General features: G+C 48.3%; 3 protein-coding genes and 1 long non-coding RNA gene across 8 annotated transcripts in view; 3 read left to right on the forward strand and 1 right to left on the reverse strand.

The window, feature by feature from the left end:
* Nucleotides 1-10280, forward strand: part of LOC111851461 (unconventional myosin-XVIIIb) — a 46421-nt gene extending 36141 nt beyond the window's left edge. For 4 of the 5 annotated variants that reach the window (XM_072714031.1, XM_072714033.1, XM_072714032.1 and 1 more), the window contains 6 exons: nucleotides 2649-2834; nucleotides 4942-5075; nucleotides 5638-5679; nucleotides 7564-7737; nucleotides 9111-10015; nucleotides 10120-10280. In XM_072714031.1, coding sequence (XP_072570132.1) covers nucleotides 2649-2834; nucleotides 4942-5075; nucleotides 5638-5679; nucleotides 7564-7737; nucleotides 9111-10014 — 1440 coding nt within the window. In that variant the 3' untranslated portion in view covers nucleotide 10015; nucleotides 10120-10280. The remainder of the gene's footprint in view (nucleotides 1-2648; nucleotides 2835-4941; nucleotides 5076-5637; nucleotides 5680-7563; nucleotides 7738-9110; nucleotides 10016-10119) is intronic. The other variant, XM_072714034.1, reaches the window with a different exon arrangement.
* A 969-nt stretch (nucleotides 10281-11249) lies between these two features.
* Nucleotides 11250-13298, reverse strand: npm2b (nucleophosmin/nucleoplasmin, 2b). Its single transcript, XM_023826460.2, has 9 exons — nucleotides 13096-13298; nucleotides 12857-12939; nucleotides 12665-12787; nucleotides 12494-12587; nucleotides 12236-12369; nucleotides 12056-12084; nucleotides 11862-11898; nucleotides 11514-11556; nucleotides 11250-11396 (listed from the first exon to the last, which is right to left on the reverse strand). The coding sequence occupies exons 1-8, from the start codon at nucleotides 13145-13147 to the stop codon at nucleotides 11515-11517; spliced, it is 594 nt and encodes a 197-aa protein (XP_023682228.1). The 5' UTR covers nucleotides 13148-13298; the 3' UTR covers nucleotides 11250-11396; nucleotide 11514.
* Nucleotides 13299-13406: 108 nt separating this feature from the next.
* LOC111851481 (uncharacterized) lies at nucleotides 13407-14582 on the forward strand. The gene is made up of 3 exons (XR_002840020.2): nucleotides 13407-13538; nucleotides 14137-14235; nucleotides 14328-14582. It is a non-coding gene; the product is annotated as an uncharacterized lncRNA (long non-coding RNA).
* A 3986-nt stretch (nucleotides 14583-18568) lies between these two features.
* sez6l (seizure related 6 homolog (mouse)-like) overlaps nucleotides 18569-23265 on the forward strand; it is a 36002-nt gene continuing 31305 nt past the window's right edge. Inside the window, exon 1 of the mRNA XM_023826360.2 lies at nucleotides 18569-18847. Coding sequence (XP_023682128.2) covers nucleotides 18775-18847 — 73 coding nt within the window. The 5' untranslated portion in view covers nucleotides 18569-18774. The remainder of the gene's footprint in view (nucleotides 18848-23265) is intronic.

The following is a 23265-nucleotide window of genomic DNA, read 5'->3' on the forward strand; positions in this document are numbered from 1 at the left end:
ACCTGTGATCAGAAGGTCACTGGTTCAAGTCTCAGGGTCGGTAGAGTGATCCAGAGCAAGGCCCTTAACCCCCAACTCAACAAAAAAATGTATGTCACTTTGGATAAAAGCGATTGCTAAATAAATAAAATGTAAAAGAGCCAGAGCACTGAACTCTGTGTACATATCTACATAAACTCTGTAAACTATAAAATGTGTTGAGCAGCACGGAGAGCAGAGCCTGTGACACTACTGGCCGCTTGGGCTCCTCACTGTAGCTTCTGCCTCCTGAACCGTTTTATTGGTGTCCTTGCGTCTATCATCCTGAAAGGCTTCATGTCTCTCTGGCCTTGATCCCGATTAAAGAGTCTGTCCCTATTAAGCCCCTTTCTCTCCCCCCACCTCCCCATCATGCTTTTTAAGTGCCTGTTTCCCCCTTGACGCTATGTGACAGTGCAGCAAGCTTTGGTGACCCCCCCCATGTCACATCCTGGCCGTGTGCCCTTCACGCTTTCATGACCCCCCCCCCCCCATGTCACATCCTGGCCGTGTGCCCTTCACTCACCCGCTGGCACGAGTCGGGGGCGTGATGTAGTTCTGCCCCTTTAAACCACGAGTCCATCAAGACCGGATTCAGTTAGCAATCGATTAACACCTGGAGCAACCTGGGAACAGATCTGCTGCTCTGAGCTTATCACACCATCACATCCTTTCCGTTTGTCTTTCCTTTGCTCCGTCTTTTTCTCTCAGCTTGCTTTTATAAAAATGGGCAGGACAAGAATTTTTACAGGATTGTAAATATTTGCTGTCAAGAAAGACCAATGGGGGTATATAAATATTCAGCTCTAGGTTCCGTCCTGAAACAATTCCTCTATATTAATTACTTAGCATATGGTGCAGATTATTGCTCCATCAACAATATCTGACAACATAGAACATTATTACTAATTTTGTTAAGTGCATGTTATAAAAACCATTAATTTCAAGACAGTGGATTTCTCCTTCCACTCTGGGAAAGTTGTATCTACTTGCAAAGGATATTTCTGAATTTTGCCACAGGATTGGGCTGACAATGTCAGCGATAGCAAGACGAACCTCTGCATTGAGGTCTGAGACTGACAAGTACAATCATAAGTGTAATTATAACTTCAGCCAATGCGGAATTTTGTACCAGTCAGCTTAAAAAACTGATCTATTAAAATACTGATCTATTAACTACTGCAAGCCTTCAGGCGCTTTACAAATTAACTGTGATAATGCAAAGTCAAATGTGTGTCAACTGTAAGGAACTTTAGAATGATTCATTTGTGCCGTCAGACATTACAAATTATTTTGAATTAAAATACATTCTAATGACTCATTTATTTTAACTGTCTAAGGCTGAGAAGAGAAACTCGTTAAGCTGAAATTAAGTTGCAAGTTACAGGTAATCATTACAAACTTAAAAAATATTTTCACAAAAAATTCTGAACACTCATTTACATCCAAAATGCAGAGAAAATTTAATTAAACTTCTAAATCAAGTCTAGTTAATTAAGTTGCTTAGAATGAAAATGAGTACATGAGAGCAGTGCGGCTTTGGCATGAGAGCAGTGCGGCTTGGGCATGAGAGCAGTGCGGCTTGGGCATGAGAGCAGTGCGGCTTGGGCATGACAGCAGTGCGGCTTGGGCATGACAGCAGTGCGGCTTGGGCATGAGAGCAGTGCGGCTTGGGCATGAGAGCAGTGCGGCTTGGGCATGACAGCAGTGCGGCTTGGGCATGACAGCAGTGCGGCTTGGGCATGACAGCAGTGCGGCTTGGGCATGACAGCAGTGCGGCTTGGGCATGACAGCAGTGCGGCTTGGGCATGAGAGCAGTGCGGCTTGGGCATGAGAGCAGTGCGGCTTGGGCATGAGAGCAGTGCGGCTTGGGCATGAGAGCAGTGCGGCTTGGGCATGACAGCAGTGCGGCTTGGGCATGACAGCAGTGCGGCTTGGGCATGACAGCAGTGCGGCTTGGGCATGAGAGCAGTGCGGCTTGGGCATGAGAGCAGTGCGGCTTGGGCATGACAGCAGTGCGGCTTGGGCATGAGAGCAGTGCGGCTTGGGCATGAGAGCAGTGCGGCTTGGGCTGGGTTTGGCTAACGCTGGCTGGAGCTCAACAGCAGAAGCGCGGAGCTAGCTGGCATATTTCAGGCGATTAGTCGACCGGGCCTGTCTTTGCTCTGATTGGTGCCAGCTTTCCCGCATGGGGTCAGGTGACCTGCACTGTGTAAGGACAGCGGTCCACTTGGCAGGGAGGCCGAACCTTCAGCTGGATATGTGTGTGTTTTCTGTATGAGAGCCTGCAGCGCTTCAGCGGGTTTGAGGAAAACAGGTGTCAGCTCACTCAAAGGATGTGTGTTTTTTTTTTTTATTGACTGCTGAGGCTAAATATATCCTACTTTTGGCAAATGAAATAGACATTGCCTGAATTAAAATAGTGAAATCACCTGCCAAAGTGCCTGGATGTCTATTATTTTTTGGCCTGAGCTGTGTGTTATGTGTGGAATGTTAACATCCCACGGGAAGGTGCCGCTTCCACGCCTGGTCTTCCCTCGCTGCCCACACTTCATGAGGTTTCCACGCAGCATTTTCCGGTTTCCTGCAGCCTGGCCACTCTGTCTCCCTGCGCCCCCCCCCCCCTCCAGGTTCTGGTCCTGCGTCTTCGGGACAGTGTGGTGCGATTGGGCGAGGAGCTGGAGCAGGCGGCGCAGACGGAGGCCCGCGAGCGCGAGAACGCCCACTACTACCAGCAGCGCCTGGCCGACATGCGTCTGGAAATGGAGGAGCTGAGTCTGCGTGAGCAGGAGAGCAGCCGACGGTGCATGGAGCTGGTGAGGGCGGACACTAGGGGGCGCCAGAGTGCGATACCCTGAGGGGCTGGGGCTGAGGTGGTAGCAGGATACTGTATATACCCCAGGAAGCTAGGAGTTATTAGTGTGACCATTCATAAGCTAGGAGGTTGGGGACTAGAAATATTCTGGAAGTATCTGAGGTGGAGGATTACAAGAGAAATTAGAGTTTATGACCAAAAAGTGCACAATGTTCTGTGACCAGCTGAAGATGAGGCGTAAGGGAGAGACATTACACTGCAACAACCAGCAGGGGGAGACACCAGAGACTGGATGCTATGTAAGGTCCTTAAAGCTAAGAGTAATGTAAACATTTAAATACTGCATAACTTGGTGAAAGATCACTACCGGGGGACTAGTTTAGGATGGGAAGCGAGGAATGCTGTTTGATACCAGCTGAAGGGATCCCAGGATGGGAGTGTTATCTGGCTGCACAGAGATTCAGAAAAGCTGTGTGAGCCAGACATACATCATTATGTTCCTCACACCACTCCTGGTGAGGGTTGTGGTGGAAGCACGCCAAGCAGGTCACATCACGCTTCCCTCAACGCCAAGCAGGTCACATCACGCTTCCCTCAACGCCAAGCAGGTCACATCACGCTTCCCTCAACGCCAAGCAGGTCACATCACGCTTCCCTCAACGCCAAGCAGGTCACATCACGCTTCCCTCAACGAAGTCGCGGACTCCAGCTCATTCTGGGGGATCCCCAGACGTTTCCAGGCCAGCTGGGCGATAGTCCCTCCAGAATGTCCTGGTTCTGCCCCAGGGGGAACCCACTCAGGCCTGGAACAGCTCCCTTGGGATCTGACCATTCAGCATCTTCAAAGGGTGCCCAAGCTATATCAGCTGACTCTTCTCCATCCACAGCAGCAGTGACTGTATATCGAAGTCCTCTGCTCTCCTTACGCTGTGGCAGAATGTCCAGCCACGCTGTGGAGAAACCTCCCTTCTCCCGCATGTGACCCTCTTCTATCTATCATTACACACGGCTCGTGATCATGGGGTAGGACAGGAACATAGACTGGCCAATAATCCGTGAGCTTCGTTTAGTGGTTGGCCTATTTGCAAGGGAGGCCCTGCCAGGAGATCAGATTCTAGAAGACACAGCTTTGTGGGTCACTGAAGCACACAAACACCTCCACAAGGTCACCATCCTCTGGAAGGGGGGGCGGGGCAGGGGGAGGGGGGGCACAGACATGCGGTTTGTTATTAGAGGAAGGTTATTCTGTTGTGTTTATTCTGTCATATTTCCCCAAGCTTCTAATTTTGAACAAAATGTCCAATTAGCATGTATGCATATTCATCGAGTCATCAACTTAAATTTCCTTATTTTTGAGGCTAGATTACATGTTTGTCCACAGCAAGTCATGACCACTGGCTTTCTGTAATGCGTGGTTTGTTAATGCAGGAAGCTCCGGCCAGATAAAGTTTCTCCGCCGCCACGGAGAGTTTGGCTCGTGCCGTGTGCTTGATGCACGTAGAAAGGGGCATTATCCGGGGTCAGCATTGCAGGGGGAGGAGCGATGGCTGGGGGGGGAAAGAGAGAGAAAACACGGTGGAGGAACTAGCGAGTTTCCTTCAGGCACCCAACAGGTACACGCTCACAAGTCTTGTCACACGCACACAGAAGGAACGCCTCAGGTTAGTGGCTGCGAGGAGGGGAGGGGCGGTTGCCATGGTGATGTGGGGGTGAGAGCAAAATGGGATTTGTTGTATCAATAACCTTGAGGAGACAATGAGAATTAATCACGCGGGGACAGGCGGCACGTGCTTTGCGGGCGGTGTGGCGGGTGCAGCCGGGGAAGGGGGGGGCGTTCATTAATACATCAGCCCATTGATTAACGGCCTGCGGGTGTCGACCTGCTGTGCACCATTATAACCATTGATTAATCCCTTGGCGGGTGGCCCTTTTTGCCCAGTGTACAGTATAACAGGGGTTCGAACCTCGAATGGCCTTTTCATCTAGCGCTTGTGTTTATCAGGGGGGGGGGGGGATTCCATGTGATATACATAAACATATAGCACCTCATCGAATTGTCTGCTTAGCGTGATTCTCAGATATCCTGTATATCACATCTGCATTTGCAGGAGCTGCAGCTGGAGGTGGTGACCTCAGCCCAGCAGGCCCTGCAGGCGGAGCTGGAGACGTCTGCGCAGCGCGTTGCCCGGCTGCAGGCCGCCCTGGACGAGGTGGAGTCCAGCGACGAGAGTGACGGGGAAAGGTGGGGCTGTGATCTGCTGACATAACAGGCCTGCCGCTTCAGGCCTTCGACAGACACCTGAGCACCATTTCCAAAAACATACAGCTCGTTCCGGTGGAGGATAAACGTTCCAGCATTTGTTGCGGTTATTTGTTTCTTAGCCGCTCCTGAGACAATTGCACTCTGAAGCGAGCAGGAGCTAAGAATGAGAGGAACTTTCTTCCGTCTTGTTTATCTGAATAGCAGGATGCGGGTTTGCACCTCCGCTTGCACTGCAGTCACTATTAGACTGTTAAAGGAATCCTTTGAGCAAAGACAGCTGTCCCTGTTTTCAAGCTGAATACATCTTTGTCCCCCTATTCACTGACTCTACTCCGACAAGCTGCCCAGTGCTCATTCCAGAATCTTCTGGCATGACTCAGGCCACCATGGCAACCCCCCCCCCCCCCCCCGCTCCACCATCAGGCTGCCACAGCAACATGGACTGATGCAATCGCAGCTGCCTTCTTCCTCCAGCTTGTTCGTCTACCCCCCCCCCCCCACCCACCCACCTTGTTCTTTGTTTTTCTCTCTGTGCTTCCAGTGTACAGACAGCTGTCCAGGCCGCTGCTAGAAAGAAAGATCTGTAAGAGTCCTGTTTCATCCCTGCCTCCCTGCCGCCTCGTCTTCCTCTTCCTCTTTTGCTACCCTGCTTGGTCTTGCCATCGCCCGCTGTCATACTGCCCTAACTGCTCTGTAACAGCCTTGGCTCCGCGCAGAAGAATCTAATACAACTAGGACACGATTATCTTGCTTGCCTCCCTTTTGCTGAGGAGTAGACTTTAGCAAAAGCTGAACACCCCCCCCACCACCGAATTTCATATATCCTGCTCTGGTAGACGCGTACTTAATGTCCTAGACAGTGACTTATGCGAATAAATCTTCTGTTAGAATGGCCCCTCCCCCAGAAAAGCAGTGGTGGAGTAGGCCAGTGTGCACCAGGAAGCGGACCTCAGTGAGAGGAATACCCATGCTGCCTCCCATTGGTTGTCCTCATACCCATGCTGCCTCCCATTGGTTGTCCTCATACCCATGCTGCCTCCCATTGGCTGTCCTCATACCCATGCTGCCTCCCATTGGCTGTCCTCATACCCATGCTGCCTTCCATTGGCTGTCCTCATACCCATGCTGCCTCCGATTGGCTGTCCTCATACCCATGCTGCCTCCCATTGGCTGTCCTCATACCCATGCTGCCTCCCATTGGCTGTCCTCTCACACTGCCTGTGCTGTGCCACGGACATCCTCTGATTGGACCCCCAGCACAGCATGACCACTCCTCGCCAGCCAGGGAACTGGAGACCCATACTCTTTCATAAAAAGAAAAATCATCCATTTATCAATTCATTTATTAGAAGAAGTTTTTCCAAAGGTCAAATGCGATGTATTATCAGGGTAAAATGGACTGTAACTTCCTGCTGAGATGCACTGTGTGACCTCAGCCTAATGTTTTTACTTCCTTATTCCTGCCCCCCCCCCCCCACTTCTTACTGGGGAGTCACGGCTGCTGGCCTTTCATAAAACTGAATTAGCAACTGCAGATCTGCAAAGAATATGATGGGGGGGGGGAGCAGGGGTGGATGCATCTGGAATACATTCTTTATTTACAAAAACTTATCCAGACGTATGAATTGAACTATTGCTGCAAAGAGGCTTCTCCCAGCTCATGGGAGTTTTACTTACACAAAACTGTTCTGAGGGCAGAAAGAACAAAGAGAGATAACCAATCAAATTGTAGAGGAGGTGGATCCAAGCAATCCGATGTCTTGGTTCTGCCTCCTCCAGTTGCTTTCACCCACCTTTTCTATAAATCGACTGGCTATCACTCTGAACTAATCATTGTTCCTGCTGCCCTCAGAACATTTGTGTGTAAGTAAAACTCCCATGAGCCTTCTCCCAGCCAGCCATCAGGATTTCTTTGAGCAGTGGTTGAATTTGATGAGCACCGTGATCCTGGGTGGGAATCCCCCTGGATGGGAATCCCCTTCTCGATTGGCGAAAAGCAGGCTTTGGCGAGTGGAGGGCATCATGGAGCATGGCTCACAGCCTCCTGCATAGCTGTCTGCATACGTGTATCTCGGAATGGATGGAGACGGCCTGCATTTAGTCAGCTGTGATAGGCCTTATCACTTATGTCCTCCCTGGTCTTTAATTAAGCAGGCCTCCTGAATCGGCTCTCTCCTTAGTCTTGGCACAAATGCAATTTATGGTTACGACTGTAGTATCTCTTATGGGATTGAAGCTTTCTGCCAGTCTAGTTACTTTAGTCCAGGAGGCTGTCAATGAGACTGCGGATTCCTCAGAGGAAACGATGAAGATTCCTTTCATGTGAAAGCTTGGCTTGCGTGTATGTTGGTCGCATGCGTGCTGCCTGCCCTGCTTGTGTGATCCATCCCTGGCTGCGCTCCCGTGTGCGGCAGAGGCGAGAGCCGAAGCCCGCAGCCGCCTGATTGACGTGCCGCTGTCGCCACAGTGACACGGCATCCAGTGTGGGGTCCCTGGGCACAGAGGACGTGGGCGAAGGGATCCGCACTTGGCTGGGCGTGCCCCGCGCCAGGGCGTCTTCGCCGTATGGAGGCAGCAGTACCACCGGCAGCCTGGGGGGGCGCCAGTCTGTCACAGACACCATGAGTGCCTACAGCTTCCGGTGAGTTCTAACCACAAGTGTCAGCTTCGGGGGGGGGGGCAGAGGGGTACCTTCCGTCTTCCACCTTCCACGAATGTACTAATAAAATATAAGACCCTACTGCGCACTTAAGTGCTACTTTAGCTATTCTCAGCAAATATCACACTGTTGCCTTTTCCTGAGCCATTAATAGTACACATTCTGCTCCCCACTATTAAGAAAAAGTACTTTGAGGTAAATGTCACTACCATATGTTCGTTCTAAAAGCCGCCTTGAATGACAGTCCATTTATTGCATTTAACGGTATTAAAATCATGTGGGTTGACCTTCTCTGAAATCTCAGACAAAATGGAACAGGGCTTCTGTAATCTTATAGTGAATTTGTTCTTGAGGAAGAGCTGCTCCGTCATCCATAGGGCCTCCTCCTCCTGAAAGGACGAATCACACTCAGTTTCATCTGCTTTCAGCCAGAACTGCTGGCTGGGAATGCAGGGTACATACTGCCTAGGAGATCCAGTCAGTCTCTCACTCTCTCACACGCACACACACACACACACTGAATTCAGGGCCACCTCTTCACCTGAGCTGTCTGTCTTTGGACTGTGGGTGGAAATCCCACACGCACACGCATTTCTGAGGGCATGTTCAGACCCCGCAATGCTGGAGGCGTGAGGAGGCGGCAGCCTCTGCTTAGTCACCGTGCCGACCGGCGATGTTCACATTCCCTGAACAAGTGCCGCCGCACCTCCTCTCAGCGCGACGCGACCGTCTCCGGGTGCGTTTTGGCCTCAGAGAGGCACCGATTTCCGACAGTAACACGTCTCTGAGGAACGGAGGCGCACCAGCCGTTTTCATTCCACATTCACACATATGCGAAAATGCATCCATGGAATAATCATGCAGCAGTTATAGTCAGTAGGGCCTTTCTCCAGCCTTACCTGGGGGGGGGAAGCCGGCGTGGGGGTGTGTATATATCTGCTGACAGACAGAGACATTGGCACTGACAGCTGTTAGCTGGCTGCTGTTGATAGAGCTCCAACCTGCTGCTTTTAGCCAGTCGCTGCACCCCCCCCACCGCCCCCGCACCCTGATCAATGTGCGGCCACAGGAAACGGAGCTCACACATGTGCTGAGAGCCCTAGGCGGTGCCCGGCCGTTATACCTGCCGCCCATAAAACTCGCCCTCATCCCACCGCCAGTCAATTAGAGGCCAGAGAACATAAACACTTTATAATAAATAAATAAATAAATAAATAAATAAAAAACACTGTCCACTTCATACGAATTTCACAGGCCCTGGGGAGGGATGGGGGTATTTTATTGGCTCTTTTCCAATTTGCCCTTCATTTCTTACACCCCCCCCCCCACACCTTTCTCTCTGTTTTATTCTCAAGGTCTTTCGCGTCGGAGCGGGAGGTGGACCAGACGTCGACGGGGCAGGGGGGGCAGGCATCATCCTCATCCGCCCTGTCCGAGCTGCTGGAGGGGCTGCGTAAGAAGAGAGGGGGGTGGCAGCGGGCGGCCGACCCAGGGGAGGACAGCGCCGTGTCGCTGCCCATCTACCAGACTACTGGGGCCTCTGTCCTGCGCCGGAGGTCCTCCGCCTTGTCCCTGCAGGATGAGGAGGACGCTGAAGGGCCCCGGCCCGGAATCCTGAAGCCCACTATCCCCCTGGTGCCCCGCGCCTCCAGCTTGCGCTCGTTGTCTGACGAGGCGACCGGCACGGCGAGCGGCAAGCTGGGCCGCTTCGGCTCCTGCGAGTCCCTGGCGTCGTCCGTGACCTCTGCCGCCGCGCTGAGCCGCCGCCGCTCCAACCCCGCCATCCCCGAGGAAGAGGAGGAACGGTGCGCTCGGGCCCCCGGCGCCACCCGCTCACCGCAGCTCATCCACCGGCGCATCCTGGGCAGCCTGGCGGCATCCGAGGTCGACGAGCTGGAACTGGGCGCCGAGCCGCTGGTCTTCCAGAACCGCCGCCTCCACGGACACCTGGAGGAGGAGGAGCAGCTGGACGACGCAGCGGCAGACGCCGCCTCGGACATCCTGCCCGCCGTCCGCCGTGCCCGCTCCGTCAGCAGCCTGTCTGGGGCCAGCTCCGTCCGGGGTGGGGGCCGGCGCGCCCTCAGCGTGCACTTTGGGGAGCTGCCCCCTTCCCGGACAGCCTCCCGACGCGGCTCCGACTCTGACGACTCCGGCTCGGGGGGGTGTCAGCGCCGGGGGGAACGCCTAGAAGCCGAAGGGAGTGAGGGAGACATCAACGCCGTGATGAAGAAGTACTTGCGCCAGGCTGAGGCAGACTGAGGTGAGGCCGCTCTTCATCGCTCTTCACCTGGCTCTCGTAAGAGTGAGTCATGCAGACCAGAGTCATCCCAGCCTCCTCTCACCCACATCTCCTCTCCTCCTCAGTGTCTGACTGTACCACAGGCCTCGGTGAGCACTTCCACACTTGGAGAGAAACCACTGAGCGCCCTGTCAGCCTGCAAGCTGGATGCGGAGGCACGCTGGAAGCGGACACAGGAGATATTTTAAAACTTGTTTATACTCAATAAAGATCATATAAAACCAGACTAGTTTTTCCATGTGGTCTCCTGACAGCTTAGGATACTGTGCTGTGCCCTCAGAGCTGCATTTCTTGGGCCCCACCTTGAATAAAAAAGTTCAGCAACTGTTTGAGGATAAATTCAAGATGGGTCTGTAAATCATTAGAATCCAGCCCTGCACCATCCTAAAGCTATTTTTCCCATTACCTCATACCCTTGGCTGTATTGGGAGCCAAAAGCATTTAACTTGCCTTAATAGAATCAGCTAGAAAAATGCTGAATTACGTGTACGCAGAGTTTTGCCCCATGACTCAGCATATGCCCGGAACGTTAAGGTCGAACACTGTCAAGTTCAGGTACTTAAAAAAAAAAAACTCTTGTGTCCATTGGGGGGCCAGCAAAGGTAATGCATGTCAGGAGGCCATGGCTGCATCTGGAAGGTCACCAGTTCAAATCCCACACCTGACAGAGTAACCACACATTCAATGGGGCCCTGAACCCCAGCTGATCTTGGGCTGCTGTATAAACGGCTGACCCTGTGCTCTGACCAAGCTTTGCTCTCGTTTGTGTGCGTCTTAAGCAAGATGGGATATGCAAAGATTCTCATTGTACAGGTGCCAAGTAAAATGTAAATGGCGAAGTTAACTGGGGGTAGTTTGCCTCCTGAGGAACACTGGGGAGTTACAGATCAAGCGGATTAAAAGGGCAACTGCATTATAAAAAAAAAGTTGACCAGCAACGATCAGAGAAGAGAAAGGTTTGAAGCTAAATGAGCTTCCTATTCAGCCCTAGAGTCATTTCCAAGCCGTAATCTTTAATTGATCTCGCTGAGGTCTATAGGTCATTTTATCCATTTGTAAATTGGGATGGTCCTTCAGATGAGTAACATCTTCAAACAGGAGGGATGAAACTTCTCAGACCTGGATGTCAGCTGGCCGTGGAACAGATTCAGTAAAGTCAAGGCGCACACACACAGCCTTACCAGCAGCACAGAACTGAAATGAAGCATCTTTATTTACAAGTGACAAAATGGCATAACAGATGAAGTCAGTCCATCTACAACGCCCAGTGCACATCTTCCCTCATTTATTCTGGCAGGTAGAAGCTCTGTCTCATTTTCAAGAAGCAGTTCTGTTTTATGACCTACAATTAAAAAGGTAGGAGACTGGTGTGAATATTCGTTTTATTCATGTCATCTTCATGAATGTCATCAGCAAATCAGCCACACCATCAATGTTGAGACCATTTCTGAACATCTACCTCAGACTTTCTTGGCCTCTTGCTTGCGTCCTCTTCCCTTGCCCTGAAAGTTTTGATTTGTTACAGAGCAGGCAATCATCCAATTAAAACACACACACACACACACACACACACACACACACACACACACACACACACACACACACACTGGACCTACAGGGGACCTTGTAGTTTTGTTTAACCCTTTCAGGCTCAAATTAAGTTTTAGTAACAGGACAGGACAACCAAGTCCTGTGTTACTTCTGAGTAAAAAAAAAACTCAAAATATGTGTGTGGGGTAATAAGGTAGTTAGTTTGTAACTGTTGCAAATCAGCAACGCCTGCCTTGAGAGGGTTAAATATACTGACCTTTTTGGGGGGGTTATTCTCATCATCAGAGCCTTCACTTTGAGGGGGGAGGAAAGCAAGTTGGTTAATGTCTTACAGTAAACTTGAATACTCAAAACAAGACATGAACCAGACACCATTCACAAACCTACAGGAGTGGCACTAAAGTCAAACACCCCCATTTTCATACAGGGTGGTGAATAGCCCCCACCTACCCATCATCTGCTTCTTCTGGCTTCTTTCTCTGGCAGGGAGGAGATCCAGTTATAGCGTTAATTCTACTTGTTAAATTCCCCTTATAACCCACCCCCCGGTAACATCTCACACTTCAAGAAACTTGGTTGCTAAAGCCTTTGACTACTTCATAAGCATAATGCCACCCACTAACGCCTTACCTTTCCGGAGGCTTCTCTCTTTGTCGCAGGCTTCTTTGCTGGCTTAGGGGGAGATTCCTCAATCTCTTCCTCCTCTTCCTCCTCACTCATTTCTTCACCAGCCTCCTCAAGCTCCTCATCAGAGTAGTCTTCCACTAAAAGAAAACCCTCAGGGATTAATTTGGATTTTCTTGGACAGCTAGCTGAATAGCCATGGACAAGTGCACGTGACATGGAATAACCGATTCAGACAGCGTGAAGGGGGGGGGGGGGACTTACATGCGACGTGTTCCCCGCATATATAAACGGGTCCTGAGCCATTTTTCAGTCTGAACGTTATTGGCGGGTGCAGTTCTATGCCACAAAGGTTTACCTGTTAAAATGTGAAGCTCATTTACGTTAAATCAGAACCCAGGTCAGCAAATTTATTTGTGAAGCTGCCCTGCTCACCGTGGGCAAGCCGGGCGCCCGCAACGTCGCCATGGGAAAAGCCTTGATCTCATCCTGCCCTTGTTGTATAACCAGCTCGACTACATTGAGCTCTTCGTTTTTAGCGTCGGCACCTAAGCACATCTAAAGAGAGACTCCGAATTAAGTTCGTCGAGTTAGTTGAGCCTTTTGTTTTATGCGTGTTATGCTTACGGTTCTCAGCGAAAGCTGATGCTGGAGCTCCGTGTCATCCGTCCTAAAGGTGCCGGTCTTGTTTTTCTCGTTTAGTTCACAACCTTAACAGATTTCGTGAAGGAAAGAAGTGGAAAAGTTCAGGTTATAGCTGAGGACAGTAAATCGTTGTCCACCGTTAAATAAAAGTAATCTTTAAAATGATTCATTATCCTCCCAAAGCTTTTGGAGATAATGGTCTGAAGCTGAGAGTGATCTACCCCATAGAGTTGAAATAGGTTTTTCGGATTTGCTGGATTCGTTTGTAGCCATGTTCTCGGACACCTCAGACGCAGTTAAGCAGTTGAATTATCGTGGCTTATAAAGCCACCCGGCGTGACGTCCTTTCCCGTTGCGGGATAAAGTACTCCCTTTCGGAATACCCTATGGTAATACTGGGGGGGGGGGGAGATCACTTCTACTATGCAATGATTTTTTTAAGAAGCGGCGGCTGGATTTTGGCAGGTGACTTGAATTAAACTGACGGCCAATGAGCAATAGGCTACAAAGCAGGTTATAATCAAGCGAGGCTTCGGCCGGATGCAGCCTGAGCTTCTCCTCGGCAAAGGGAAGCTGCATGTCTTCATCGCGGATCGTCAGGCTGCCGCCGACACTTGCGCGTTATGGAGGCGCAGCGGACCCGATTTCATGCTGCATGTCCCAGGTTGCTTCCCAAGTCACAGCTTGTCATTCCGGACGTTTCTCTGCGGTTTCCTCATTAAGGTTCCCGTTTAATAAAAAGCCACTAACTTTTTATTCACACGCTTATTCCGCCTTCTTTAAAACTTTTCAATTTACATGTCTCTGCTAGACTCCCTATAAACTCTAAATGTTAGATAACCGACTTACTCAAAGTTTTCATACATTATTTGGATATTTAAGCTATTTTAGGCCTTTTCTATTCGCAGTTTTGACAGACTAACGACACAGTCCTCAGACTTAATCCTCCCGTTTTCCAACATAACCTTCAAAATGAGCCTTTTCGCCAAAAGTGACTTGGTAATATTAAAAAGCGCTTCTAGTCCAGGTCGACTATGTATTGTCAATGAAGTCATTTTCACGAATCGCCATTGTGAACCGGATAATACAGTTAAATGTAATGTAGTATATTTTATAATTGTCGATTCACGGGGAACTCGTGTGTAATGCTGTTTCTTGATTAAACAGACTTCATCGCTTGTTAAAAATACTGGTGTATACGTCAGCTCATGAGTGGTACATGTGTAAATGACCTCCTTACTCATGCATTTAATCTGAAACAGAGACGTGGGTACATGGGAGGATCAATGAAAAGATTCACTGATAGTATGAGGCTCGTCCCACGTGTTTCGCCGTCCGGGAGATATGCATCGTGTTTTTCGGTGAGTTTGATTATCCACATTGTGTGTGTGTGTGAGAGAGAGAGAGAGAGAGAGTCCCCCAAAAGTCTGAGTCAGTGCTGCTTTTTCCGTAGGGAGTTGACATGTGTGGCTGACCTCCACAGCAACAGCTCCTACTGCATGAATTGTCATTACGTGGTTTCTTACGTGGTGAATGTCTGGATGAGTTCACTGAAGCATATCAGTGAATAAGTTTGCGTGTGACGCTCTGTGTATTAAGTGTGCACAAGCTACTGTATGTGCGATTGTCTGAGTAACTGTGTGACACGATGTGGGTGCTGGTGAATATGAATTCGCGAGTCAATAAAATGTCTGCATCTGCTTGTTTATGGCTGGGGCTGTGTCTGTGTATCATTCAGCTGTGTGATGTATAATTAATGATGCCCTCTGGCCACAGAGACACAAGCTCTAGAAAAGTGCTTAGGGGGTGTGACCCTCACCCCCTGGAGTTGTAGGGCATAGCCCACCCTCTCTCTGCCATCAAAGATGATCAGAAAGGGGGGAGGGAAAAACTAGTATGTATAGGTAGAGAAAAGTAAGATTGCAGCCCAAGGATGTACAAGCACCGTCAGAGTCTGCAAACAGCTCGATAGCCAATCCACACATTAGGTTACACTCTCTAACACGTGATTCCCAACACAACATGCCTTTCCCAACGTTACCCCGACGTTGGTCAGGGGTCTTTAAGTACCACGCCACCTGTTGCCTCTGTGTGTCTATAAATAGTTCTTGATGGAAGTACATGTGACTTGTTGCCGTGGAACCCTCACACCGCTGTAGACTGTGCCTCAGGTGGGATTATTACCTTTGTAGTGGAGGCGCTGATGAAATTCTAATGCCCCCCCACACACACACACTCACACAGACGTGGAGTGCCTTTGAACGATCCTTTTTTACCTCTGACATATCCGCCGAAAGGCAGATCGCGCTGCTCTTTCCCCAGAATGAGAGGCCATACCGGATTAGATTGTGTCTAAGAATGCAGCCTGAGATGGTTTGTTTGTGTCTCTCTCTTCCTCTCCTCTCTCACGTCGTTCGGCTGCCTCTCCCTCAAACTTCCCTGCCTCTCTACCTCGTTTGCCTCTCCATCCCTCCTCTTCTCTGTATTCCTGATGTGGCATTGACCTGCTCAGATCAGCATATCACAGATGCATGGATGACTCCAGATTGATCCTGACCCAGCCAACCCCCCCCCCCCCCCCATGCTTTGATATGGCTTCATTACTTTGTAGGGCTCATAAACCTTTTTTCTTCCACTTTGAGTGCCATCGTCGTCCCCCCAGCACCACACCATCCCTGCACTGCCTTCTCTTTAATGTGTGGCACTGCAGCTTTAGCCTGTATGCTTGACGGGGTTTGGTGGTGTTCGGGGAGGGGGTGGGGTCTCTCACCTGTTTCTTGTGTGGAGCCTCGTCAACATGCCCTGCGCACCCCCTCCACCTCCAACCTGCCAGCGGAGTCATAGATCAATCGCTGGATATCGGATGGCAACACACACGCAGTAAATCTATATTTATATCCCTGCTCTGTGTGAGCCAGAGAGAGGGAGTGCACTGCTCGATCTGTGGAAGGGAAAGCAGGAATCTCTCTGCTCGTCCCACGCAAACTCAAATGCCCTCTACACTGTGAGTAGGCTGTGATGTTCTGGCTGCCTGTTAATGGATTCCGGTGGCTCTGCAGGCCCAGAGAATGTTCCCCTTACTGTTTATTTCTGTGTGTTTTCTGTATTTTCTGTCTTGGGGGGGGGCTGTCACATCTCCCTTTGTATGTTCGCCAGTTTTGCGCCTATCTGTCATTCAAGGACCCTTATTTCAGGAAAATGCCTTTCGAGCTCATGATCCATACTAAATGCATCAATGCAAAACTCAGTAATTAAGTATGGCTGCAGGGCAGCCAGTATAAACCCCTATTAACTTTTGATAAAGGAATATTTGTGAGGCCAGCTGTTATTTTATTTTTGGCTTGGAGCTTTCATAAGCATATTAATGCACGCGTTACAAAGCCAAATGAATGCATTCCGACAGACAGTGAAATGCAGTTGGCCATCGAGACAGGTTAACGGGAATAATTTATACGAGGCTATTTTGAGTTGTACATTGTTATTCAGTGGAATTAAAACCAACCAGTTCGACACGACCTTGTGACAGCTAATTATTTACTGTGCTGCGAACGTGACCGTCAGTTGTAAATCAATGTCTGATAAAAAGTAATTCGCCATTGTTTTTCAGTAGTAATCAATGTATTATTTTATTCAGTAGAATTGACCTTGTAAAAATCTGAGACACCGTATCCTCGCGCCGTGTATCAGTACAAGGACCGCCCACTTGGCCTTCAGCACCATGGACAGAGCTACATGCAGGAAGCCCTTTCACACTGCGTGCGCCGACGTGAATTACTATAAGTTCTTACTTTTCTATTGTGTCCAGTCTGTTAAAGCCTTAGAAGATCAAATAAAATTGTTTTATACCTCAAGTGGTTCTTTTAAGGATTTCTCTTGACTTCAGAGTGTTTGTAGATGATCCGACAAAATGGAGGTTCACTGGGAAACTGCCAGCGTGTACCCTGCATTGCCTTGTCTTGTGCTTCCAAAAAAAAAAGACTAAAAATATTTGGATGAGTAATTAAAATCACATCTGATTAGCCTAACTACCTGCATTAGTAAATAAAAAACGTGTAAAACAATACAATTGTATACGGACTAGGAGAAAAACGTCTAGTTTGTTGCTTTAATGATTTACACGGGGAAAAAATCGGTTGTTCGGTGTCTATATTCATGCGAAATCCTAAGTAAAACCTTCTTTGTACTTCATCTCCGCTTCTTAGCGTCTCATACTCGATGACAGTCTGGAACACTTGCAGAGTTTAATATTAACTGCACGAAATCGGGTCAGACAGACTCCCGCGCAGTATTTTGCCCAGTCCACACTATATATGGAGGTCATCTACAGACATTGTTTTAAAATTAATCGCTGCAAATCACTGTATTTAATTTGTAACATGTCCTGAGATTAATCCTTTTGAAACTTCAGGAAACAAGCCATTAATTGCGTAATAATAATAATAATAATAATAAATACAAATTACATGGATTAATCAGTCTTCCAGCTACTTAGTACAGGGTCGCAGGGGAACGAACTATATCTCTGACAGTGTTGGGCACGAGGTAGGGATACCTCCTGGACGGGGTGCCAGTCCGTCGTAGGGCACACGCTACGGGCAATGTAGAAACGCCAATTAGCCGGAGAAAACCAGCGGAACACTGGAGGAAAATGCACATTCCGCACGGGCTGGTATGGGATTCCAGCCGAAAACCTGGAGGGAAGAAAATGAGGGGGAAAGCAACCGATAACAAACGCCAACAACAGCAAGTGGGTCTATCTAAGTCGGACACCTTCCACACGTCTTTCCTTATTTCGTTTGAAGATGGAAAGAAACCAATCATACACAGGAGTAATAGCATCCGCCAAAGCTTGATAACTTATTTAACCACCCTGGAATAATTTGAATAACTTCAAATGACAAGTATATATAATCCATTTACAGAACACGTACGTCAGTTGTACACAGAAATGTTTTTGTGTTGACGCGTTGCTGCGCCTTGCATTGATATATGTGTGAAGGAAATTGCAGCGTTGCTAATAACCTGACAAACGCCAGCACAATCTAAGCATGCAAACACTCTTCCCTCTGACCTCCATCTCCCCAGATGAAATGCAATTAATTCATTCACTGAGGCAGCTTGTTCATCCCGACATAAAATCTCTGCGCGCAGCGTATATTTTGCCTATAGCCTCCTAAATAACTTACAGTGCAGCTTGTCAGCAGCTCGGGTGCAGATCGTTAGGAGAGCAAGGGAAAAAGAAAAGAAAGAAAAACCTTCTTAAGCATTTGAAAGGTCGATGTCGGGTGTAATTAGTAATTAACTAATAAGTATTAATTTCGGGAAATCGTTGTGATTTGCCTCGAATGGTATTAAAAAGTATGAAAAGCGATTTCAAAATGGCGAGATATCCGTTAACGTTACAGTTTATGAAATGTAACTTTAAACACAAAAGGAAAACTCTTTTAAAAATATTTTCGTCTGTATATAGCTGGGGAACTCGTTAGAATTTAAATAGATCTATGTCTAATACTTTAACTGATAGTATGCAAATTCTGGACAAACAACTACAACAAACAGCTCCTAAACGTGTTCTCACTCAGTCGCAGGTGACTAGCAGATGCAATAAAATTAAGTCCGAGTGTATCCTTCAGATATGGAGGGAGAGACAGAAAGGGGGGTGGGATCGAGCGTGTCAGGGAGGGGTGTGTGAGGGAGACGCGCACACTGCGGAGTTCAGGCGAGGAGAGAATCGAAGAGGATAGTGAGACACCGCACCGACCGAGCTGTACAGCCCACCGGCGCATCTCAGGCGGCTCTGCCAGTAATCGCCAGCGTGGTCGTGGCAGATATACTGGGGGATTTATCGACTCTCATCCGTCTGCGTTGCAAGTTGGTAATAAATCGGACTGTAAAGGACCATGCTGGCTATACTCTCGGTGCTGAGAGTCATACTTACAGCCGGGATTCTGCGGGGTCTCGGCTTTGCTCAAGGTAAGCTTAATGTGGTTTCGACGGGCTAAATTGAATTAAACAGCAAATTTACCTCTGTACAGTAGAAGGTCTGTGTGCCTGAGTTCGCCTTGGTTATCTTTATTTGAGACACGTTTGCCCTGTTACCGGTTTTCGCGTTGCCCGGTTCGAGTATGACTTTCGAAAGTAATTTTAATGAAGCCACAACTCTCATAAAGCGGAATACAAGAGTAATGGGAGACGTTTGGAAACACAGGCATTTTCGCATTCTGCATTGAAATGTCCGTGGTTGTCGTGGGGAAAATGCAGGGAAATGCACTTAAGTCCAAAATGCGGACGGTAAGACAATGACCCAGAAATGTTCCTTATAATAAAAATCGCGTCTTGCATCTCAGCAGTGTTTGATGGTCGGCGTGCATGTGTGCGGCCGGTGCTGCAAAGCGGAGGTTCAGCGTCGATCTGCAGCGCCGTGCGCGCGACGACAACAGCGGGCACTGCGGGTTCGCATCCCGACCTCTGCGTGCTTTAATACGAGTGGCGCTACAAACTGAATTATAAATCACATATCGACCCGCTGGGACCTGCCGCCAGTGCAAGGCTAGACTAGGGTATTTCTCCCGACCTTTACCGGCGCTAATATAATTATACGTTAAAAACACGATGAATGCGTTAAGAGTGTTATGGCAGACACGAATGACCTACATGTAACTCTTTTACTTTGGAAGAGGATGTTTTGTTTTTCGGCCGGTACACATGAAATGTTGTTGGCTTTTTTATCAGGGTACATAGGATGAAATATTTAGTTGATAGTTGCATGTCGTTATTTTTTAATTACAGAAATCGTTCCGACAAATACACTTCCTTTTAAGGAGGAAAATGCCAAACTAACCTTTGTTAAATATAGGCTAAACTTGGTCATGAGAATGGGTTGTATTGGGATGCACGGTTTTGCGTGCGATCGCGTTGTCTTGCAAAATACCAAATGTTTTTTTTTCTGACTAGCCCTTTAAGCCAAAGCTCCACTGTCGCCGTCCTCGTGGTTAAACGCGTCCCTCCCCGGTGGCTTCGCCCTCCGCCGCCGCCGCCTTGTAAAAGCAGCTCCGTCTGGCGTTTGGACGGGGGAGAAGGTAGCGCAAGCGCTGAACAGGGCAGTGAGACTGCCCTGCTTACAGGGCACGGTACCACACCGCTTTCGCTCACGATTATTATTACGATGCAATTTATTACACTGGTTTTTGGGGCACTAAAGCACTACAGACGTGCAGTTCTTTGGTGGCCCGCTGTGCGCTCCGGCCCCGCGCCGCCCGGCTCCCTAATTACCGCGCCGCTATTGTGTCTGAGCGCCGGCGGCCGGCCTGTGACACGTTAGTGCTGGAAAGCTGGGGGTCTCGCTTTGGCATCGCAGCGCTTATTTTGCTCCTAATGGGCGAACTGATGAGAATTAGTCATATTTACTTATGAAGAATTTAAGGTTTATCAGTTCTGAAAGAGTGGCAAGATATTTGAAATGAATTGTTTTAGATTAAGTTGTATGCGGAGGGAAATTAAACAAGCTGCAGGTTTCTTAATTGTGATCAATAAAAACCGTTCTAAATGGATAGCTGTCGTTACTTGAATGCCATAAAGGGTACTCCTCTCTTGCTATCCAGTGCTTACTTTGCTGATATCACAAGTCTGAAATAGCATAACGGGGATTTACTGTAGATGTCTGAAATGTTTCTCTTTTTTTCCCAGAGTCATGTTGCAGTAATTTTCCGGACTTTTTGTACGATTTGTCTGTTCACATTAAAATACTCTCATCCGGGATACAGCTGTCCACTTTCATTCCAAAACCCTTTTTATAAACGATGTGTAACTTCTCCATTCCGATATGCATCGACTCAGGCTGTTTTCTGTATCCTGTTTCTCACCATAAACATTACCGGCGTCTGTTTACACTTCTGTCGTATATTGGGCCCGTAGATGGGGGCTATTTCTGGCCGGATAATTGCAGCCGAGGGAACTTTAGTTCCTCATTTATCTCCGATAGACAGTATACCAGATACCAGGTGTCACCGGCAGGGAGCCATGCAAAAGAAAAACATAAACTGGGCAATGTGTAATACTGCTCTGAAACATTCCCACAACAGGCTGCTATCTAAGTCCAAAATAGTGATTTAACATGCATGTTACACCATTTGAGATTAACAGTTAATAGCTTGTGCTGGAACAACATATAGGCCCAACACCCACTTTATGAAACAGAACACATCTCCTAACATAATTGTACAGTTGTGTTTCCTAGGGATCCACCTGGAAATATCTATCTATCTATCTATCTATCTATCTATCTATCTATCTATCTATCTATCTATCTATCTATGTGTAAGTATAAGGCAAAATATTTAATGTTTATATTGTTGTATAGCATTAATATTAAATTCAGATTTATATTAATATAACTGTATTAATGCTTTAAACCAATATGAGTGTCTCAGGCTGTAAGGGAGGTGAATTTAGCAGAGCGCATTCGGATGAAACATTAACACCTGAACAGGCAGGTGAGCCCAAAAGATGTGGCAGTTGCCATTAGTGATGGTCCTGAACAGAAATGACACTTCAAAAGGCGCAGTGGGGGGATGGATACTGTCGGTGTGTTCTGGGTTTAATGTAGCTGGAGGTTAATTAAACTAGCGGCAGCACACAATGATAATCCTGAAAAACCTTGTTCCCTGTCCCTTCACTGCATGTGTTACCTGAAGTGGAATTAAATTTGTCATCCCATCCATATAGAAGTCCAGTACACGGTGGAACAACACGGCAATTCTTTACAACCACAATGCAACACATGTGCAAGATAGTTTCTACACGAGACAAGTGAGACAAACCAATCAATATACAAATAATACACACATCATACCTTAAGGATACCATTTTGTGTTTTTAAAAGCCTGATTTTCATCTGGTCAGTATCATTCCCTCTTAATGGTGTTATGAGTAAAATGCTCCCTCTGGTTGTAATAGGTAGCAAAGAAACGTGATGCATTTTGTTTTTCTGGGGTCACAGGCCCCAGAGCATGACATCATTTATTTATTTTTTTCGTGAAGGCTACATTAAAGATGACTCGCAGTATGGCTCATGTATTTGTTCTGCGTTACTAAGCAGAGTTTCAAATAATTGAGATGGTCTTCTCATATCTCCGTTCAATTACCTCATTGCGAATATCAGGCAAACCTCATGGGGATATTACCGGAGAAGACAGGAAGGATGACGGCGTGATGGGAAAACTAGGTCATTTACTGCTCTGTGCTCATATTTCTTCATCAGATTGGCTCATTGGCTCCAGAGATTGACCTTTGACCTATGTCATCTTTATAGACAGGATACCGGGCTTCAGATTCGGCCCTGTGCCCACGGAGCGGTATCTGTCACGCCCAATTTGTACCCAAGCTGCTCTTTTTGGTAGAACTTTCCTCCATCATAATTTTAGTGCAGCGGTCCCTGGATTACCGTGCTTGCTTGCGTGTTGGAGTGTGCTGCCGTGCGAGGCTTTGAACGCAACGTCGGATGGGTCGTCCCACACTGTCAGTCACTGGCTGGATTAACCTGGTATGAACCAGTAAGGTAACTGACGAGAAGTGGATTAAAATACCTTGTGACACAATAATACGGCTGGCCTATTCAGTTCTTATGAGTATTCTGAGTGATTAGGTGATTTTTCTGCCTTCAGCGCTCCTCTTTCAGTTGCAGCCATCCACCCAAACAAAGTCATGAATGTTCTGTTTATATTTATGTTTGTTTACGCCTTTTGGGAGTTAATGCTCCTCAATACTCGCACGTGTGTCTTCTAAAGACTCAGAAAGGCACAGCTGTGGTGATATTAGGTGGGAATAAGTATTCAGTCCCACGACCCCAACCAGGATTAGCAGCTGGGAGATTTGGGTCCCAACGGCTGTAAATGAAGGAAAATACTCATACGTTTAATATGTTATTGCCTCATCTGGGTCACATTATATCTTATATGAAATATCCACTGACTTGGTTCAGCCATGCTGTTGTAGGTTTGGCTGACAGCAGCCGTCCTTTCCCTGGGGAGGGTGAGACGTCACGTCGGGCTGCAGAGGAAAGGGCGAGTGGGCCGAGGTGACCTGGGGGGGGGGGGGGGGGAGGTGCTGGAGAAGCCAGCAGAGCTCTCACAGTGTCGCCGGGTCAACCACAGATTTCTAATGAATGGGCAAGAAGGGGAGGGGTGATGGAGGGGGTGAGGGGGCGTTATGGATGGGAGCTGGAGAAGCTGGGGGGGGGGCTATTGTGAATGCTGGAAGGCAACACAGAACACGCTCAGTGCATCTCTGTGGGAGGGGGCCATTGACATACCGCTCACACCCTTCCTCACTTTGCATGCAGGGACTGTAGGACGGAGAGATCGAGGTGGCTGGATGCAGATGGGGGGGGGTGG

Source organism: Paramormyrops kingsleyae, chromosome 7 (assembly GCF_048594095.1).
Source record: "Paramormyrops kingsleyae isolate MSU_618 chromosome 7, PKINGS_0.4, whole genome shotgun sequence".
Lineage (NCBI taxonomy): Eukaryota > Metazoa > Chordata > Actinopteri > Osteoglossiformes > Mormyridae > Paramormyrops > Paramormyrops kingsleyae.